At 47.7% G+C, this 18,885-nt stretch overlaps 1 protein-coding gene and 1 pseudogene across 1 annotated transcript; one reads left to right on the top strand and one right to left on the bottom strand.

Annotated features, from left to right (window-relative positions):
* The first annotated feature begins 429 nt into the window (after window positions 1–429).
* Window positions 430–14,902, top strand: LOC123440808 (serine/threonine-protein kinase BSK1-like). The gene is made up of 9 exons (XM_045117354.1): window positions 430–594; window positions 12,028–12,408; window positions 12,481–12,739; window positions 13,136–13,364; window positions 13,469–13,601; window positions 13,695–13,865; window positions 14,054–14,167; window positions 14,293–14,406; window positions 14,503–14,902. The coding sequence occupies exons 2-9, from the start codon at window positions 12,037–12,039 to the stop codon at window positions 14,818–14,820; spliced, it is 1,710 nt and encodes a 569-aa protein (XP_044973289.1). The 5' UTR covers window positions 430–594; window positions 12,028–12,036; the 3' UTR covers window positions 14,821–14,902.
* A 1,199-nt stretch (window positions 14,903–16,101) lies between these two features.
* On the bottom strand, window positions 16,102–18,200 carry LOC123442114 (annotated as a pseudogene).
* Between the last annotated feature and the right edge of the window lie 685 nt (window positions 18,201–18,885).

Here is an 18,885-nt window from a genome sequence, read left to right as displayed (position 1 = left end):
ACGAACCCCAGCATAAGTATTCGCCGACTGGTCCCTCTGTTCACGCACGGAGGCGGGAGCAAATTTGTGGTTCGGCGTTGGGATATCCTTACGACTTTGCCGAGAATTATCAGAAAGAAAAAAATCCAACATTTTACTAATACAGTAGTATATTTGAAGATTGACGTTACCGTATGAAAGGAAGTCGCTATGTGGACAAGAGCACAGGGCCTTAAGTTTGGTGAGCCAATGGTTGGTTCAAACGGTCAAACATTGATGTTTTTCTCTACGCGTATTCGACGAACCTCTCAATCGATTGTTGGGTGGCATTGTTTGTTTATTCGTTTGCAACAACTCAATAGCTAGTCGAAGCAGGTTCCTGGTCCCTGGATGCGTTTGTAGATAAGTTCAGTTGCAGTAGACGGTTCAATACCCTTCCTCGTCTGCAGATGCTCTAAGTAAAGGCATTAGGCTTCTCCAGCCAACTCTCCTCAAACCTGCTCCTTCCCTCTGCCTGCTTGCTTCGCCGCTCGCCTCTTCGGCTCTTCTCTCGATCCATACAATCAAGGATCAGCACCTCTCCAAACTCGAAGCCTGCAGGTCTTGGATCTTTAGGTATGTTTTTGCATGTCAGTTAGTTGGTGCTTTGTTAAGTTTTACACTTCATGCATTCGTTGTTAATTCTGAAAACCAGAGAGTTGATTCAGGTTTGCTTTCTCAGCTTTCTAGATCAAATCTCCAGGTTAATCCGCTAGGATAGGATCCAAAGTAACCTGCAAATCATACTATTTATGCGAAAATTGCCACTGAGCTTTTATCGTGTTCAAAACAGTTACCAGCATCAAGGCTGATACAAAGCATACTTATTAATTCGATTCTTCTCCATTCTTGTTTTCTTGTTTTATAAACTCTCTGGCGTATGCACAGATTCAATAACCAGTATAGTATTCTACTGTTTTTCTGCCGGATGAGGCTGCGTTGGAATAGTTTACCACAATTATTGAAATTATAGTATTACTTACCACCTCAAAATTCTAGCCAGTTTAGTAATATCAGTATCCGCGATTTTAATATATGGCTGTATGCATCTATCGATGCAGAGGCCGGGGCTCAGCCTCCATTTCAAAAAAAAAAAGTAATATCGGTATCCACAACTTGTTATGGGTACTAGACTTGCTGGTTTAGATTACTTGCTTTGATTGATTTCTGAAATGAGGTGTACAGCAGCAACCCATGTACTTCCTCGGTCTTAGAACAAGTTGATTTTTAGCTTTATGCTAGATTTTAATTTTCACTCGCTTTACTGAAGGAAAAAAAGCACAAATATTTAAGACACTAAGCCAGAAACATTTTATTTGTTATGAAATATATTTTATATTGTATTTATTCCTCATCATAAATATTAATATTATTTCGTGCAAATTTGGTCGTACATACGGTTGTTAGACTAAGGACAAAACCATCAGTCAGCTTAATTTGTAAATAAAGAAAGTACTCCCTCCCTCCCATAATATGTGTATTATACTGTTGAGTATGTAAGCAAATTTTTGATTAATTTAGTTGAGGAATAAATCACTAACATGATGTAAACAGTACTAATTACATACTAATAATCATATAATCACGTACAAGACATATAGTAGAAACATCTACACAATTTGCTACCACAGCACAAATAATCAGGCGCGGGATAAGCGAGTATAACCTCGAGTAGGCCGTTACAAAGCCGCGACGGTGTCGGCTGCAGCGTCCCCAATGGCCTTTTTCTCGGCTTCAAGTTTCTCGGTAGCTAGTCGGTCGGCTTCGGTGGCCATGACGGCAACGAGGATGGCGAGGATGTAGACGATGCAGTGAACTTACGCAAACGGCGGCGAAGTGTCGCATAGGAGACGCACCCAAAAAACTAGTCGTCGTCTCCCGTACAGGATCTGGAAATGCGGGGGTTCGGAGACCTCCTCTTCCGCCAATCGTGCGCGTGGTGGATGAGATGGGATCACCGACGGCAACAACAGCAAAAGAAACCACAAGGACGGTGCACATGGAGGTAGACCAGATGAGATATGTTCTTCGAGTGGCGGCTAGGGTTGACCAACAAAAATAAGCGCATAGGTGAGCAGGAGCGCGCAGAACCACTTCTCTTATCAAGCTCCAATAGCATGTGAAAGAAAATCCTTTATAAAAAGGTCCAACTCCTTTTCCAAATCTGGGGTGGGTCTAAACTTCCATGACTTCCCTTGTCTTTTTGTTTTGAAGAACCCATGACTTCCCTTGTCAGGAAACTCCTTGGTGATTTTTTGAAATATGTTCTTCCGCCAGCGCCACCTCAAGCTTATCTTTGGCGCAAATAGCGGAGATCTGCTCCAGGATGGGCCCTCTTTCTCCACAGAACACAATGCCACTATCGGTGGCCACCACTGCCAGATGAGACACCGGCTCGCACCCAAGCACAGAAAACCGAGAAACAGAACTAGAGGGAACGGGAGGGGTGGTGGATATACCCGAGGACAAGTCACGAGCAGCCGCACGCAGGGAGGCCTTCTCCGGCATCGTCAGGACACGGCCATCCAGGATGACCCGAGACTGGCTGAGCCTTGCACTCTGGTGGGCGGCCACCAGCGGAGAAGCCCCGCCCCGAGATTTGGAGCCGGCCGCGGTAGGGGTCACCGCCACCAGGTACAGGTCCAAGGTCGGCGGCGGCTCCTAGTCCGGGGATCCCAAGGCTGGGGGAGGGGGGGGACCCCGGCGAACGTGAGTAACGGACCACCCAAGCGAGCGCGGGGACGACGAAGGACACACCTCCATCCCCACACTCACCTCGTCCCCCTCCACGATCTCCAGGTCAGCCACCGGGGTTGCGACAGGGGAAGGGCCGACCATGACCATTGGCTCAACCCCTGACGCCACCCGAGAAGCCGCCCTGGCAGGACCGGAAGGGTCAGCAGCAGAAGAAATCGGGGTACATCGGCCATCAGATGCAGCCGGAGGAACCCCAACATCAGCATCATCCTCCTCACAAGAGAAGCTCTCCTCAGACGAGCCCCCATCTCCATCTTGCCCATCAACGCCAGGCACAGTGGCAGCAGGGGCCGGCCCGAGCAGATCCTCAGGAGCCGGGGACTCGAGCTCAAAGGTGAGGCACCTCCCCTTGGTGCCGAAATAGAATATTAGGGACATACCAGCAATCTCTGCCGGAGCAGGGCAGAGGATCTCAATGCGGGCAGGACCATCATCCTCGAAGGACGCCAAGTTAGCGGTCACCAGCTTGCCCACTGGCTCAGAGATCGCCTTGAGGATGTGCGCAAGCTTGCCACCCCGCGGCGCCGACCTGCCACCTCCAGGCAAGCGGTAAACAAGGACCCACACCTTCTCCACAGGAGGCATAAGATCAGAGTCTGCTGCAGCAGCATGGACGGAGATCAAGAACTTGTTGATGGGGCAGCGGTTAAGATCGTGGGAGCACACCCGGAGCAGCTCGACAGAGGGGAAAGGGACCGAGAAGACGAGGGGAGCCCTCTCGGTCACCTCCCAAGCGAACTCGGAGTCGCGGAAGTCGCCAATGTAGGCGGCGAGCTCGGCCTGGATGAGGTCGGCCGAGATCACCACCCCAGGCGGCAAGACCTGCTCGGGGGCCAGAGTGACCGTCGCCAGGTGTGGCCGAACCGCCTTGTCACGCCCAAGATGCGACCCTATCCTCAGTTTGGCACGAAGGCCTCGTCAGGGATAGAAGCGCATCTCGTCGTGTCGCAAGAATGGATATCGTTACAAGTACATGTACTGAAAAGAAGAGATGTAAAGAATTGGCTTACACTCGCCACAAGCTACATCAGAGTCACATCAGTACATTACATAAACATCAAGAGTAAGAGCAGGGTCCGACTACGGACGAAAACAAACGAGAAAAATAAGAACGACGTCCATCCTTGCTATCACAGGCTGCCGGCCTGGAACCCATCCTAAATCGATGAAGAAGAAGAATAAGAAGCAACTCCAAATGTACAATCAACGCGCTCGCGTCAAGTAACCTGTACCTGTACCTGCAACTGGTGTTGTAGTAATCTGTGAGCCACAGGGGACTCAGCAATCTCATTTCCAAAGGTATCAAGACTAGCAAAGCTTAATGGGTAAGGTAAGGTTAAGTGGTGAGGTTGCGGCACCGGCTAAGCATATATTTGGTGGCTAAACTTACGAGTACAAGAACTAAGAGAGGGAAGATCCATGCATAACGGACGTGAACTACTGATGATCAAATAAATGATCCTGAACACCTACCTACGTCAGACATAACCCCACCGTGTCCTCGATCGGAGAAGGAACTCACGAAAGAGACAGTCACGGTTACGCACACAGTTGGCATATTTTAATTAAATTAACTTCAAGTTATCTAGAACCAGTGTTAAACAAAGTTTTCACGTTGCCACATAACCGCGGGCACGGCTTTCCGAAAGATTTAACCCTGCAGGGGTGCTCCAACTAGTCCATCACAAATTATCACAAGCCGCATAGAAATCCTCAATCACGAAGCTCGCGATCTCGTCGGATTCCCTAGTGGAAAACCTCAACTCTGAGATTACCTAAAGCATCACCGGAATCCCGATGCACAAGATATCTCGTCAAAGGTAAAACTAGTCCAGCAAGGCCGCCCGGCGTGTCGACGATCCCGATAGGAGCCGCGTATCTCGTTCTCAGGACACGACGGATAAGCGACGCGTACGAGTGCCAAACCTCGAGTTTCCTCGTGGTGGCCCCGCACAGTGCTCTGTTTTGGACCAGCACCATCAGCACTGGCCCTACCTGTATTATGTGGAATTACTCCTCTGGTAGCGCTAACTCCCTACGCATTTCAGTATTATCAATTTATTATGTTGGGCAAATAGTACCAATGTTGGGCCTTGTCAGACCAGCTTTAATCTAAAACGAATTATCAAGGGGGTCCCCATAACAACCCCGATCGTGTTAGGAGCGCTCAATTATGGAACATAACACCGGTAGCTGAAACTAAGGGGGCAAAGGTGGAACAAAACACCAGGCTAGAAAGGCCGAGCCTTCCACCTTTTACCAAGTATATAGGTGCATTAAATTAAATAGCATTTAATATGGTGATATAACAAGGAACCCATGCTTTCACATGAAAGCAACTGCACCTGCAACTAGCAACGCTACACAGGGTTAAGCAAGAGGTAACATAGCCAATCAGTGGTTTGCTAGGTCGAACAGGTTGAAGGTTATCATGGCATTGTTGAGAGGCTGATATTTAACATGTGGTAGGCAACGAGACATAACGATAGAAACGGTAACTAGCATGGCAATGATAGTAATGGTATCTGGGGAAATGGTCATCTTGCCTGAGATCCCGCTTGGAAGAAGAATGTCTCCGTGAAGCAGACGAACCGACGTAGTCGAATGGGTCCTCACAATCCGGCACGCTGCGGAACTCTATCGAGACGAAGCAAACCGGAAACACAAATCATCACACGAAATTCACCACACAATGCACAACACAAATGATGCACGAGCAGCTGAATACATGCAAGTCACGGCATGACAATTTCACACAATCAAAACTACACATTAAGTGAAGTTCAACATGCAACGAGTTTGCATATTGACGAAACTCCACATTTAATTATTTAGTTCACTCCCGGTTATTTACACGGCAACATTAATGTTGTCAAACATGCAAGAGGTGAAGCGGAAATTAAACTACCTATCTAGACATGTTAAATGAGGTCGGAAATGGCATATAGCATCTCCGAGACGACCTCACATGTTAATTTATAATTCTGTCCAGATCTGAATTAACACATTTAATTAGTTGTTAAACAGCAAAACAAATAGGTTCACGTGATTCTACGTGTCAAGACTAGCAATCTACACATAGAGATCATCTTCAACGGAGCTACGGATCAAAAGATACAAGCACCGCAAGATATGATGGCATGAATGCAATATGTGTGCAACGACGGCCACGAACACTTCGAAACATACAACCAGCAAGAGAAAATGAAACTACACGAGATTCTAAGCAAGTTTCATGTAGGACACGATCAAATCGGAGCTACGGTTCAACATTTACGAGCAAATCAAGAAAATGTTACAATCTGCCAAAATCAGCCACATAGCATATTCTACACCCCACAACTACGGGCTACACAACTCCGATAAGCTCAAGCAAGGCATGACACGAAAGAGGGCAAGAAGCACTACTATAAACAACTAACAACTACTAGCATGGCATCATGGATCACTAGAGAAAGAAGTCACAAAATGGCTTCCCACACACTATTTCAGACTTAGTGAAAATTACACCTCATGAAAATGTAGTTTTCGATCTGAAGCCATATTGACAGCAGCAAAACCTATATCTACAGGACTTCAAATGGCATGAAAATTCACAGCATGCTAGAGAAACACAAGGGGTACAACTAACACCATTGGACCAACCTCAAAAGAGCTACAGATCACAAGATGCAAGCAAGACAGGACAGCAACAAAATATAACAGATTCCAAACTTAGAAATATCTCAGCTCCTCCAAAACAGCACTATTTCTAGCAACTTGAGAGCAAGCAAAACACACCTAAACATGCATTTCTATTGCAACTAAAAATACCAGAGGCTATACAAAACATCCAAGATCAAATCTCTAGTTGACAACTTAATCAAACGGAGCACGGAATAAATCCTACGAATTAAACAAAAGGGCATCACGGCAAAATATCGCGCGAACTAACTTGCTCAAAAGCTAAAATTAATTGCACAGAAAAATCCATGGGATTTTTCTACCCCGGAAATATATAAAATATGTAGGGTTTGTAACACAAAATAATGCCGCACATAAATGCGAGAAAATAACCTATACGCGGGAAAATAAGTTACCGGCAAATCCCTACACGTAAAAAATACAAATGACTGCTCTAAAATACATGGCATAATGGTGCCTAAAACATAGGCATTTTATCTAAGGTATACGGGTAATCCGGGCACGCGCGAAAAATAATACGGGCACTATTCTAAGGGGACAACACGTTACTCTAGGAAAACAGTGGGTCAAACCTCATCAAACATTTATGCAAGTTGCAAAAACGGATACTACGCGAAATTCTACACCAAATACATATATAATTCTTTGCGATCCGACTTACGGATTAAAAACCACGAACGTTTTAATATACGTATATCTCTGGAATTTTAATTATATCGCAAAAATAAGAAAAAGGCTAACGGGCCGAATCTACACATGGAATTGAGCGCAAGATAAATAAAAGGCGCTGGGGGCGAGGGGAAAAGGAGCTCCTCACCTCGGGCCTGCCTGGAGATGGGCCGGCTTGGAGGGAGCTGGGCCGAAGGCCTCGGGGGTTGATGCTGGGCCGGCTTCTGCTCCCAGATCTGGGCCTCGCATGGCCAGATCGAGCGAGCTGGGACTGGTGCGGTACCTCGTCGAGCGGCAGCTGCTCTCTCCCGCTCCCGATGGGATCGAGGAGGCTGGCCGGCGGCGCGGAGGCTGGCGAGGCTGCAGCCGGCGGCGGGGCTGGGGAAAGCTGCGGGGGCGGCGCACGGCGGGACTGGCGGAGCTGCGCTGCAAGCGACCGAAGGGGGGGGAGCCGAGGCGACCGCGGGATCCAGCGGGGAGACGGGATGCGCCGGCTGACATGGCGGCACTTGCAGGTAAACTGGCGGCGGCGGGAGGCAGACTCCGGCGCGGCGACTCGAGGGGGCGGCGAGGAGGCGGCGCAGAGGTGCTCCGGCGGCGGCCTATGGCGCGTGGAACGAGGGGCTGCCATGGGAGGCTTGGGATGCACGGGGAGAGCTGTGGGAGGAGGCAGGAGGGGCGTCGGCCGTTGGATCTTCGATCCGACGATCGAGATCTCAGGGGAGGGGATCAGATCTGAGAGGAGAGAGGGAGCTGCCTAAAAAATAGGAGGGGTCTATTTATAGACAAATGGGGGGGGGCTATGTTAGCCGGAATTTCGTTCCAGATCCAACCGTGCGGTCGGATTCGGACGATTCCGCACGCGGGAATGTGTACGTGGCCGTGTAGGTTGGTTTACCGGAGACGAGAGGGAGAACGAGCGGCGCGGCAACGAATTTTAAAACACCAAAAGACGTCCGATGGTAGACCGAATACGGTGCCGCTACGGTCGACCGTTCGGGTACCAGACGGACTTCGATCGCGACGAAATTCAACAGGCGGCCTAGCTATACCTAATCACGACCGCATGCCAAGTTTCACCTCGATCAGAGAAAGTTTTACGCACACTTTTGAAAACAAGATTTAAACGTTGCCGCGGGCGCGTGCGAGTGTGGTCGGGCTCAGAACGGACAATGACGAACGCGAAGAGAAGCGGCAACTAATAACGGATGCAAGTTTTGAAAACTGGCGGCAACGGAGATGCCGATGTAATGCAGATGATGCGAATGATGCGATGATGATGTGATAAATAAAATAAATCACACGACGAAAACGGAATAGAAGGGGAATCTTCTGGAACGTCGGCATCGGTCTGTCACACACCTCTTCCTCAAGCTCCGCATCCACAAAGTAGAAACTCCCCCTCTCAGTTCCGTACCCGAGGTAGGCAAGGGTCGTGGGGCAACGCGGAGGGACCTCACACTCTGAGCGGAAGTGTCCTGTGCAACCACAGTTGATGCACATCGTCTCGTCGCAGGTCCGTTGACGACCGACCCGAGAGGGGAGCTCCAGAGCCGCCTGCTCAGGATCCCCAGTCGGAGCCGGACAGACGGCCACCCCAGGGACCGCCACAACCGCCTTCTTCTTCTTAGGCTTCTTCTTCTTCTTAGCCTGAGCCGACATCACGGGCGGCTCAACAGACCGACGCCCCGGGTATCTTCGCCCGGGAGGCTGGTTATCCCGACGCCAGGCCGGGTCATCCGCCCGAGAAGAACGCCGGTCACCCCGGCGGCCATCCTCATGAGACGGTCGCCGGTCCTCATCGCGCACAAGGGCAGGAGCATAGGACCCATGGGCCCCATCATCCCGGTGATCCTCGCACGCCAAGCCGCTCCGTCCCCGACGCCAGTCCAACTCCGAGGGCCGGGTGGCCGAAGCCCGAACAACCGGCGCCCGGGGAGCTTGGAAATCCCTGACCCGAGCCACCAGCTCCGCCCGGAGAGCGTCCTCCCGGTCCTCGTCATCCCGCTGCAAGCGTTCAGCCCCCGGCGACGAGCATCGCCTGACGAGACCGGGAGCGGAAGGCGAGGGTCTCTGGCCGGGTCCCTAGGAGGCGGAGGGCGGCGTAGAGAGGTTCCCGAGTAGAACTCCGGGGAACGCGCCGGCCGGAATGCCTCGCCTCGGCCGGAGCGAGAGGAGGCCTCGGCATCACCCGCACCTAGGCAGGACGAAGGGCCATCGGCCGCGGGACGGGAGGCCGACCCCGATGTCAGGGGGCGGTTAGGCCGCGCCTGGCCATCCCCTGCGACACGCGTCATCAGAACCTCCAGAAACGTGCGCGGCGGCGAGGGAACAGAGGCAGAGGGGAGGGAGTCGGGGCTGGGAGACGGGCGTATGGGCGAGAGGGGAGGTGGCGGCGCAACTTGGGAACGAGGGAGCCCCCAGCCCAACCACAGGCGGCCCACCAGGGCGACAGCCGGCCCAGCCGCCGACCGTCCCCCCGGGGCGCTAGGGTTCGATCCCCGCAGCCTGGCTGCCCGCGCAGGACCAGACCACAGCACGGGCGCCGCCGACGCAGTAGGGCACGGGGGGGCGGCCACGAGCAGCCCTCCGCCGGCCCGGGAACCGGGCGCCACCGCGGGGGATAACCCGGGCAGCGCAGCGGGCCGAGCCACGACGGAGGTGGGCGAGGCACTCCGGCCGGAGGATAAAGCGGACACCGGTCAGGTAGGCTCCTCCGAATCGCCGCCGAGCTCCCCCTCCGACGAGCAGGGCAGGTCGCAGCCCAGAACACGCTCAACTGCGGTGTCGCGAGAGACACCGGGTGCTCCACCGGACCATCCCCCTCCCCTCCTCTGCCCCAATCTGCCCACGACTTGGACGAGCGCGAGAAGCAGAGGGAAGGCCCGCGGCCCCAGCAGCGGCCAACTCCGACGCCTCGCCAGCGGCCAACTCCGACGCCTCGCCAGCGGCCATCCCAGGGCCCAGCCCCGGCGGCCGTGGACGAGCCACGGGCAAGCCCTCTACCGGCGACATCTCCTCACGCCGCGGCCATCAGGGGTTCATCACCTCCGGACCCTGCTGATTGAAGCTGGCCCTCGCGCAACCACCAAGGTCAATAAGAACAAAACCAAGGTCAAGAGCAGATCAAATACATCAAACTGCAAGCATAGTGGATCATGAACACAGAGCAAATTGCATCATATATATGTTCATCACAACACAAACATGAAGAAACACTTGCACTCATTTGTAATGGAATTTGCATGGCAAAATAACACAAAACAGAACAATTGAAAAAGAAGAAGTAAAAAATGTCACCTTGGAGGAATCCCGTCGAGCAACTGCCGTGCAGCACGCTCAACTATGGCCGGAGTTGTGCTGGACAGCGGTGGAGCATATATGACGGAGGGCACTAGTAGGACGGGGAGCAGGTTGTGGCTGCGATGGGGAGCTAGAGCCAGGCCCGTGACTGCTCGCCCGAACGGTCGCCCCTCCTGTGCCTGCGCCTGAGTTCCAGGCTGTTTGCGCCTGCGGTCTGCGCCTGAGTTCCAGGTCATTTGAGTCCAAAAATGCTATTCACCCGAGTATGAGAATATTGCAGGGCTGACCGTGATTTCTTCTATGCCTCCACTACAATAACCCTCGGTGATGGCGCTACCACACCATTCCGTAGTTGCTTGGACGGAAGCCCAAAGATATTGCACCTTTACTTTTTGAGACCTCCTCAAGGAAGCATTGGAAGGTCCGGAATGCGCTTAAGAATTGTGCGTGGATTCTCAAAATAAAGCCCATCACAACCTTTACTGTGAACCACATCCGTCAATTCTTCACCCTTTGAATGCTCCTGCATGATCTTGAACTGGACGGACATGCTCATGATGACATCGTCTGGAAGCATGCGAATGACGGGATCTACTCCGGGGCCTTAGCGTACAAGGCTCATTTCCTGGGTTTGACTCTTTCCCCCATGGACCGTATGGTTTGGAAGGCATGGGCACCACCTAAGGTGAAATTCTTCGTTTGGCTAGCCATACAAGACCGCATTTGGACGGCAGCTCGATTGGAAAAGCGTGCTTGGGAAAACTGTGGTCTCTGCCAGCTCTGCAATCGACACCAAGAATCGGGGCCACATCTGCTCTTCCAGTGTCATTACACTCTACGGATATGGCGATCCATCATTGAAAAGCTAGGCCTTTCTCACATCAATACTCATCAATGGCACCTCCAAGAGTCTGACATGGACTGGTGGGATGTGAGGACTGACAGACGAAGCTCAAATTGGAGTGTTGTGGCCTCTCTCACCATGCTCATCTCCTGGACCATCTGGAATGAGCACAACGACAGAGTGTTTCGGCACAAATTCACTCCGCCTTCGGTCCTCCATCCTGGCAGAAGCAAAACTATGGGTAACGGCCGGTGCCAAGAAACTAGGGGCTGTAATTTTGTATGAGTAATTGTCATGCCGCTTGGGTGTCTTGTAGAACTCTCAACTCTATTCCCCCTTTTTAATTGATGAGGTAAATTTTGTGCCTCCGTTTCTGAAAAAAAAAAAAAGAAATATTGCAGGTTATTTCTTGGCTTTTCACCTGGGGAATTGGATACACCTATTTTCTCTCAGGATTGAACATACTTGTAAATATAATCTATTAATACTATTTTGTGCCCAAAGCTTAGTTAACAATAAACCTCGTTCGTCTATAAAAATTGTAAATATAATATATGAACACTATTTTGTGCTCGATGATAGTTAACAATGTAAACCTCGTTCTTCTATAATAATAATAATCAGTATCATCATTATTATTTATCGTTGTGCAGTTACGGTGAAACCACTCACTTGGGAGATGCCACCTAGAACTATGTTTTGTGGAAGGCGAATAAATATTTGCTCACGTGTGGAAATGTTAGTGCATGCAGGACAATAAAATGGGAGGCAAGTCTAGCAAATATAACAGTAATCTGGTGCAGGACAATAAAATGGGAGGCGAGTCTAGCAAATATAACAGCAATCTGGTGCAGGACAATAAAATGGGAGGCGAGTCTAGCAAATATCACAGCAATCTGGTGCAGGACAATAAAATGGGAGGCGAGTCTAGCAAATATGACAGCAATCTGGTGCAGGACAATAAAATGAGTGGCGAGTGTAGCAAACATAACGACAATGACAATCTGGAATTGATGTTATGGGACCAAACATCACTACCACCAAAATTATCATTTCAGTATCTGAAAATGATCACAAACAACTTCTCTGATGAGCATGCTCTCGGTAGTGGTGGTTCGGGTGTGGTATACAAGGTATATTTAAACCCAGATAGAAATACCCATGCATATGGCCCTATCAACAGATTAATAAGATATTTTAAACAGGGAAGGATGAGTAATGGAGAAGTCATTGCTGTGAAGAAACTTCAACCGTCATTGCCCAGCGTTCAGAGGCTGTTTGAAAATGAGGTGTATCGTCTGATGTACCTTAATCACCCGCATATAGTGCGACTTCGAGGGTACTGCTACGAAACACAGTATGTATGTGTAGAGCACAATGGGACTCTCGTCTTTGCGGAAATATCAGAAAGGCTGCTTTGCTTGCAATATTATCCTAAGGGAAGCCTTGCTGGTTATATTTCAGGTATAAAAATTCAACACGGGCACATGTTGCGTTTGTGCCTGTGTTTATATGTTCAGTTGCGTACGACTTTTTTCTTTGATAATATCTACAGCATAATTTTGAGATCCTTAAGATATTCGGCAGTTAATTATGAATTCGCCGTCTTCACCATATTTTTGGCTGGGTCAGTCATGTTTTTGGCTGGGACAGTGGGGGTTAGGATAACTTAATTTGCATCTATACAATGTGGCCGTTTTAGTTTTCAGCTTAATAATTATGAGTACGCAGTAAACACATCGGTCATGACGAAGGAGAACGCAATTCAAACCTGCAGTGTTTTCATATATTATCCACTGTGCAAAATAGATCTTTGCATAATTTGTATGAAAAATGTTATTTCTTTTTTGTAAAATGTAGATGAATCTTCGGGACTGAAGTGGGACACCCGCTATAACATAATTGTCGGGATTTGCTATGCTTTAAAGTACCTTCATGAGGAAAATGATAAGCCGGTGCTCCATATGGACCTAAAGCCGGCCAACATATTGCTGGATGATGCTATGAGGGCGAAGATTACAGACTTCGGTCTTGCAAGACTACTCGATCCACAACAAACTATAATCACTTCAAGTCGTGATGGAACACTGTAATTACCCATTATATTTTATTGGTGTACAAAGTATTTCCCCTACACAGTGTTATTATTTTGTATCTTCAAAATTCACGTACTTAACCTTGTGATCGATGTAGGGGTTACATGGCACCTGAATACCTACATGGAGGTAAGGTCACTACTAAATCAGACATATTCAGTTTGGGTGCAATAATTTTGGAGGTAATAACAGGACACAAAGACTACACCTCCGAGAGATTTATGGAGCTTGTAAGAAATCGATGTCCTTTTTCCACAAAGAGCATGTTACATTTTACATTTCCATACTGGTAACACTCCATATTCATTTTTCTTATTTCTCAGACACTTGATAGATGGAGGTCGAGAAATCCATTGAACAAGTCACCAGGCTATATACCAAAAATAAGAAGATGCATTGAGATAGGTTTAGCATGTGTGAATCCTGAGCGGAAGGGAAGGCCAACAACTGGCGAGCTTATCAAGTTGCTAGAAGGAAGATTGACGTTAGACGAGGTATAGTAATTATCTTTTTTTGGATAACTTAATCAAAATGCATGTAAATGCCATCAAAACACCTTGAAAAGTACAGATTGTGCATATTCAAATAAGATACACCTGCAATGCATCTGATCTGTCCTAACCGCGATCACTATCAGGAAAATATTGTCATAGTTAACCAGTGGAATATATATACCATACAGATTGCAGTGTCTAGAATGGAAGTGGAACCAACCTATTTCCCGCCGGACCTAACTGCCATCCACGAGATTCTAGAGAAGGAGAGATACAAAGAAGACCAAGAGATTGCATCTGAGGTAATTAAAGAGAACTATTACCTCTGTTCTAGATTAGAAGACGGAGGTAATGCATTCTTGTTTCACATTATTTATTTTATTTTTTATTCAGTGGGCTTACATCTTCATCATCCTCCATGCTGCAGCTGTCTTTCCAAATGTGGACAGAACAAACGGCAGACATGTTGACGAAAAGAAAAAGGGGTGATGTTGCATTCAGAGCTGGAGATTTTCAGGTAGCATTGGATAATTTTACTGAGGTAATACCTTGAATTTTTCATCAGGAGATATTTGGCGTTCTAGACAAATCACTGCAATATGCCCTGATTCATCCTTTTCCTGTCATTTTTTCACAGTTTATTGATACTGGGACAATGATTTCACTGGTTGTTTATGCCAGACGTAGCTTGTGCTACCTTATGTTAAACCAACTTGATGCTGCCCTCCAAGACTTGAAGAAAATAGAAGATATCATTTTAAAATGGAACATTAAGAAATGGCCCACGGTACTCTACATGGAGGAAGTTGTGGTTTCAATGCTGGACAGCCAGATGCGTCGTAGGGCAACCGAAATGTTGAATGAGGAATCACACCTCGAAGAGGAGAGGCGTGGGAAAGAAACTTTCAGCTTTCAAACCAATGATGGATTCACGTTCCCAAAATTGAGCCAATAGTGCATCTATTAGTAGACAGTCACACTTGTAGAAATGGACTCTTCTGGTAATAACAGTTTGTCTAAGCCCCCTTTCTCGCCGCCGCCGGTGTAGTGCGAACAAGTAACGTCTGAAACCATTTGGTGCAGAAGATAGATTTGTTTTATCGCACTAGTTAGCATGCACGTGCAACGCACGACTAATCGAATAATTTATAAATTGCTTTTTATATTAAAATTTTAGTATATATATATATATATAGCTGCAAAAATATTGAAACACACACAATATACACATTACTTGCACTCCATTGAAAAATTGAAAATAAATGTATTCAGTGGAATAATGGAAAAAATGTTTGGAGTAACATAAGACAAGGAGAAACATTGGGCTCACTTGAAGGTTGCAGCAAGCTGGAATGAATCCTAACTTCTTCAGTTGATGCATCATATCTAGCTTCGATGTTTGAAAAAAAGGCTTAAAATACAGATAATCTGACATTAGAACAGGACACAACCTGATATTTCAAAGAAAATATATACAACCTGAGATCTTTTGGCACTTGCATATAAAGGTTGAGGTATCACCTGCAGAAACTCCAAAAAATCAAACAGAAATCCGTTGTGAGTAGCTGCAAATCACAAAAAATATCAATAGTCCCAACATATATAACCAGTTGATGTGAAATTAAAGCTTCTAGAGCTACCTCACAGGTGAAGAATTGTGGCTTATTAATGGGGTATGCCGGTCTTGTGACATCCTCAGCTTTTGCAAGAGTAAGCATTGTAATTAAGCTACAATGATGACCATGATGAGCAACAAATCATTTTGCTAAATTGGATATGATCAAGTTGAAATTCATATATCTTTTCAAATTCCACGTAAAAAGCCACTTGAATTATATGGAAATAAAATAATTTTCCAAACAACATCGGAAAAATGTTGCACAATTGTGGAATAATCCAAACAATTATTATTAAGGAAAACAACATCACCCTCGATGTTGGTGTGGACCCCACCATCAAAACAGAGTCATTTTTTGCATTTAAAAGTGCTCTTAAATTCCATGGAAAAATCCAAACATATTCCAATGGGCCCAATTATTTTTGTGGTCATTTAAAATACTGTAAGATATGTGTTGGACCATGTCACACATTTTTGCTATAGGGAATAGTTGCTGAAATTAAATAAAGCAGAAAATAATAAAAGAAAGCAGAAATAAAAAAATAAGAAAAAATAATTGCTGGGTACACGTAAGAAAGTTTTTGTTTGCTTGTTTAACAGGAGTATAGAAGCAGCCAATTACTGCCAAGTGCTTGAGGCAGAAAAAGAGCCTCCAGAACACTTGATCCAAAGAATGTAGGATGGTAACTACATCTTGCAGGTATCATGTGGACAGAAAATATACATCTCTGATCTCCATCAATCAAGAGAATCAGAGGCTGAGCCGAATGCTCCGCGTCCACATTGCCGAACAAACATAAACAGAGTACCATTAACATATCCTTTCACAGCACTGCATAACCGTCTTGGTGCCTATATCAGAATAATGATGGTTAGCAATTGTGAAGGTTGAAAGAGCAGAGGAGATTTTTCTAAGGAATGTTAGAACGAACCAGATGCCATCTTTTGCTTAATGGGGACGCAGAAACTTGAATCTCGTCTATGTCAGATAAAGGAGGTGACCTAAAGCAAAACACCTTCCTTTTGAGGTCATCCGTTCACTTGACCTTATGTAGGAGCCTCTAGTTATGTTCCCATCCTTCCAAACATCCTTCAAGAAAAATAAGACTGGCTTCTTGCACATAGACTTCTGAATTTCCTTGGTGTCAAAATCGAATTCAGTTCTCTGGCTCATCCTTTTGAAAGCAATGTAAGTCCGCTCGGATCGTTCCAATTCAGGAGGAAGAAGAACACTGGGGTACACTTGAACAACATAACCCAAAGAGATGGCAAGTGTAAGCTTCTGCTTTTTATCATAACAAACTGAGCGCTGCAAGAAGCTTATGGGTTTTGTTTTCATAGCCTTCGTAAAAAGCTCCAAGCTCTCAAGAGAGTTCAATCCAGGATATATAGGATCCACAAACTCCACATGGTGGATACTGATGAAAGGAGCGATTGGATGAGCAACCAATATACCATGGGCATTGCCTCTGATATCCCACTGATTACAACATCAGAGAGAAAGTACATACATTAGGAGAGCAGGGAGGTTAGAGAGATGTATTCAAAATTCCAAATCCATAATACATAAATGAACTGGAAAATCAAAATATGTAGTCAAAGGTCTATTGCCCACACTAAGCAAAACAGCTTGATCAGTAATTGTCTCTTTCTCTAATGATGCACTGCTTATTCAACAGAGAGATGTGCAAAGATAGTACCGTAAAAAAAGTAGACAAGCAAGCAAATTCTATGAGAAGGAAGCACCAGTCAAGCCCAACCAAACTTGCTTTCACTATCATAAACACTGCCAAGGCCCTACTTTTGTACATGCATTACAACCAGCGAGGTAACAAAATAGGACACAACTAGGGTGGTACCACAGAGAAAGGATCAACTTTCTTTCTGTCATAACGAATCAAGCATGATACCCATAGTAAAGTTCAAAACAGCGCATCAGCATCAAAACTTGCAAAGCAAGATCTACGGTGGGGCTTGGGGCTAATTCCTCAGCAATCCCCATATTCGTTCAGTCGACATGAAGAGCATGTCACATTGCACTAATGAAGCATGGAATGGGGGGAGGAGCGCGCCTGAGAACTACAGTTTGCTAGCAGAATCTACATAGCACGACAGGCTAAGCGACCCAATTGCGTTGCTTGGATGAGATTTATAGCCATTTGATAAGATCTCTACAAATAAGATAAGCGTTGTAAATAGCAAAAAAAATGTTGAGTGCCGAACAAAAGTTGAAGGATATAGCTTCACACCTGATGGAATCCATATTCGCGTGAAAGGGGCACACCAAGCTCTGTGATGCAAGCATGGAGGCGGTCGTCGCTTCCATACAGCCTGGGGTACCTCTCGATGCACACGTCGAGCGTCCGCGCGAGCGCAGCGGCGAGGGGGAAGCTGAGCGCGACGCCTCCGCCTCCGTACGCCATGCCGTGGCTGAAGTAGTTGTTGGCCGAGTGGCTCTCCAACGGGGCCCCGACGTACACCATCTCCCTCCAGTCGTACTTCCTGAGCACCGCCACCAAGTTGTCCGGGGAGAGCACAGTGTCGTCGTCCACGAGCACCACCCACCGCACGCCCCCACCCCCGACGAGCCGCACGGCCTCGGCAGCGATGTGCGCGATCCGGAGCCCAGAAGTGTGGCCCGTCGGGTTGGTGTAGCGTAAGCGGGAGCTGTCCTCGGATACCCGGATCGGCGGGAGCGATGGCGGCGGAGGCGGAGGCGTACGGGGAGGGGGAGGGAGAGGCGGAGGCGGAGGCGGACGGGGAGGGGGAGGCGGAGGCGGAGGCGATGACGATGGTGCAGGACAGGACGTGTGGCTGCCGTTAATTCTGCCTAAATTTCTGTAGTTGATTGGCTCGTTTTTTTTCGGGGAGGTGCAACAGTTGTTCGTTGTAGGAGAAGGTGGAGCACGGTCAGCCTTTGTTAATTTGGTAACTGAACACCGTCGTGCTGCATGGATGGTGGAAGGTTGTTAGATTGTAATTTGTTGACTAATTGTGTGGTGGTGATTGATGTTTGTTTTTTGTGGGGGTAATAGCTGTGTGTACTTAGAGAAGTTTTCGTTTGATCTTTTATTAGTAGTATAGACGAATCACTTGCAATTTCCTACCAAACGCCTCAACACTAAGAGAACCACTACATATATACCCTCTCTTGCACACCTTGGAGTGGCGGTTTTCTTCCAAACAAAATACCGCCACTAGAGGGGTCCGGCCCTTCCCGTGCGAAACACCGGTGGTGTTTTTGCACAAACCGCCACTGAAGAATACACTAACATTGCCGGTTATGAGGGGTAGAACATGTTCCGCAACTCCTGCCGGCGAGTCCGGTCCAATGTTGCGGAGCGAAGCTAGCGTCGTAGTCGAAGTCACAGAACACGAGAACGTAGAGAGGGAACAAAGCTT

This window comes from Hordeum vulgare, chromosome 3H (genome assembly GCF_904849725.1).
Source record: "Hordeum vulgare subsp. vulgare chromosome 3H, MorexV3_pseudomolecules_assembly, whole genome shotgun sequence".
NCBI lineage: Eukaryota > Viridiplantae > Streptophyta > Magnoliopsida > Poales > Poaceae > Hordeum > Hordeum vulgare.
Note: the sequence above shows the minus strand (reverse complement) of the source record. Positions and strands in the feature narration are given on the sequence as shown.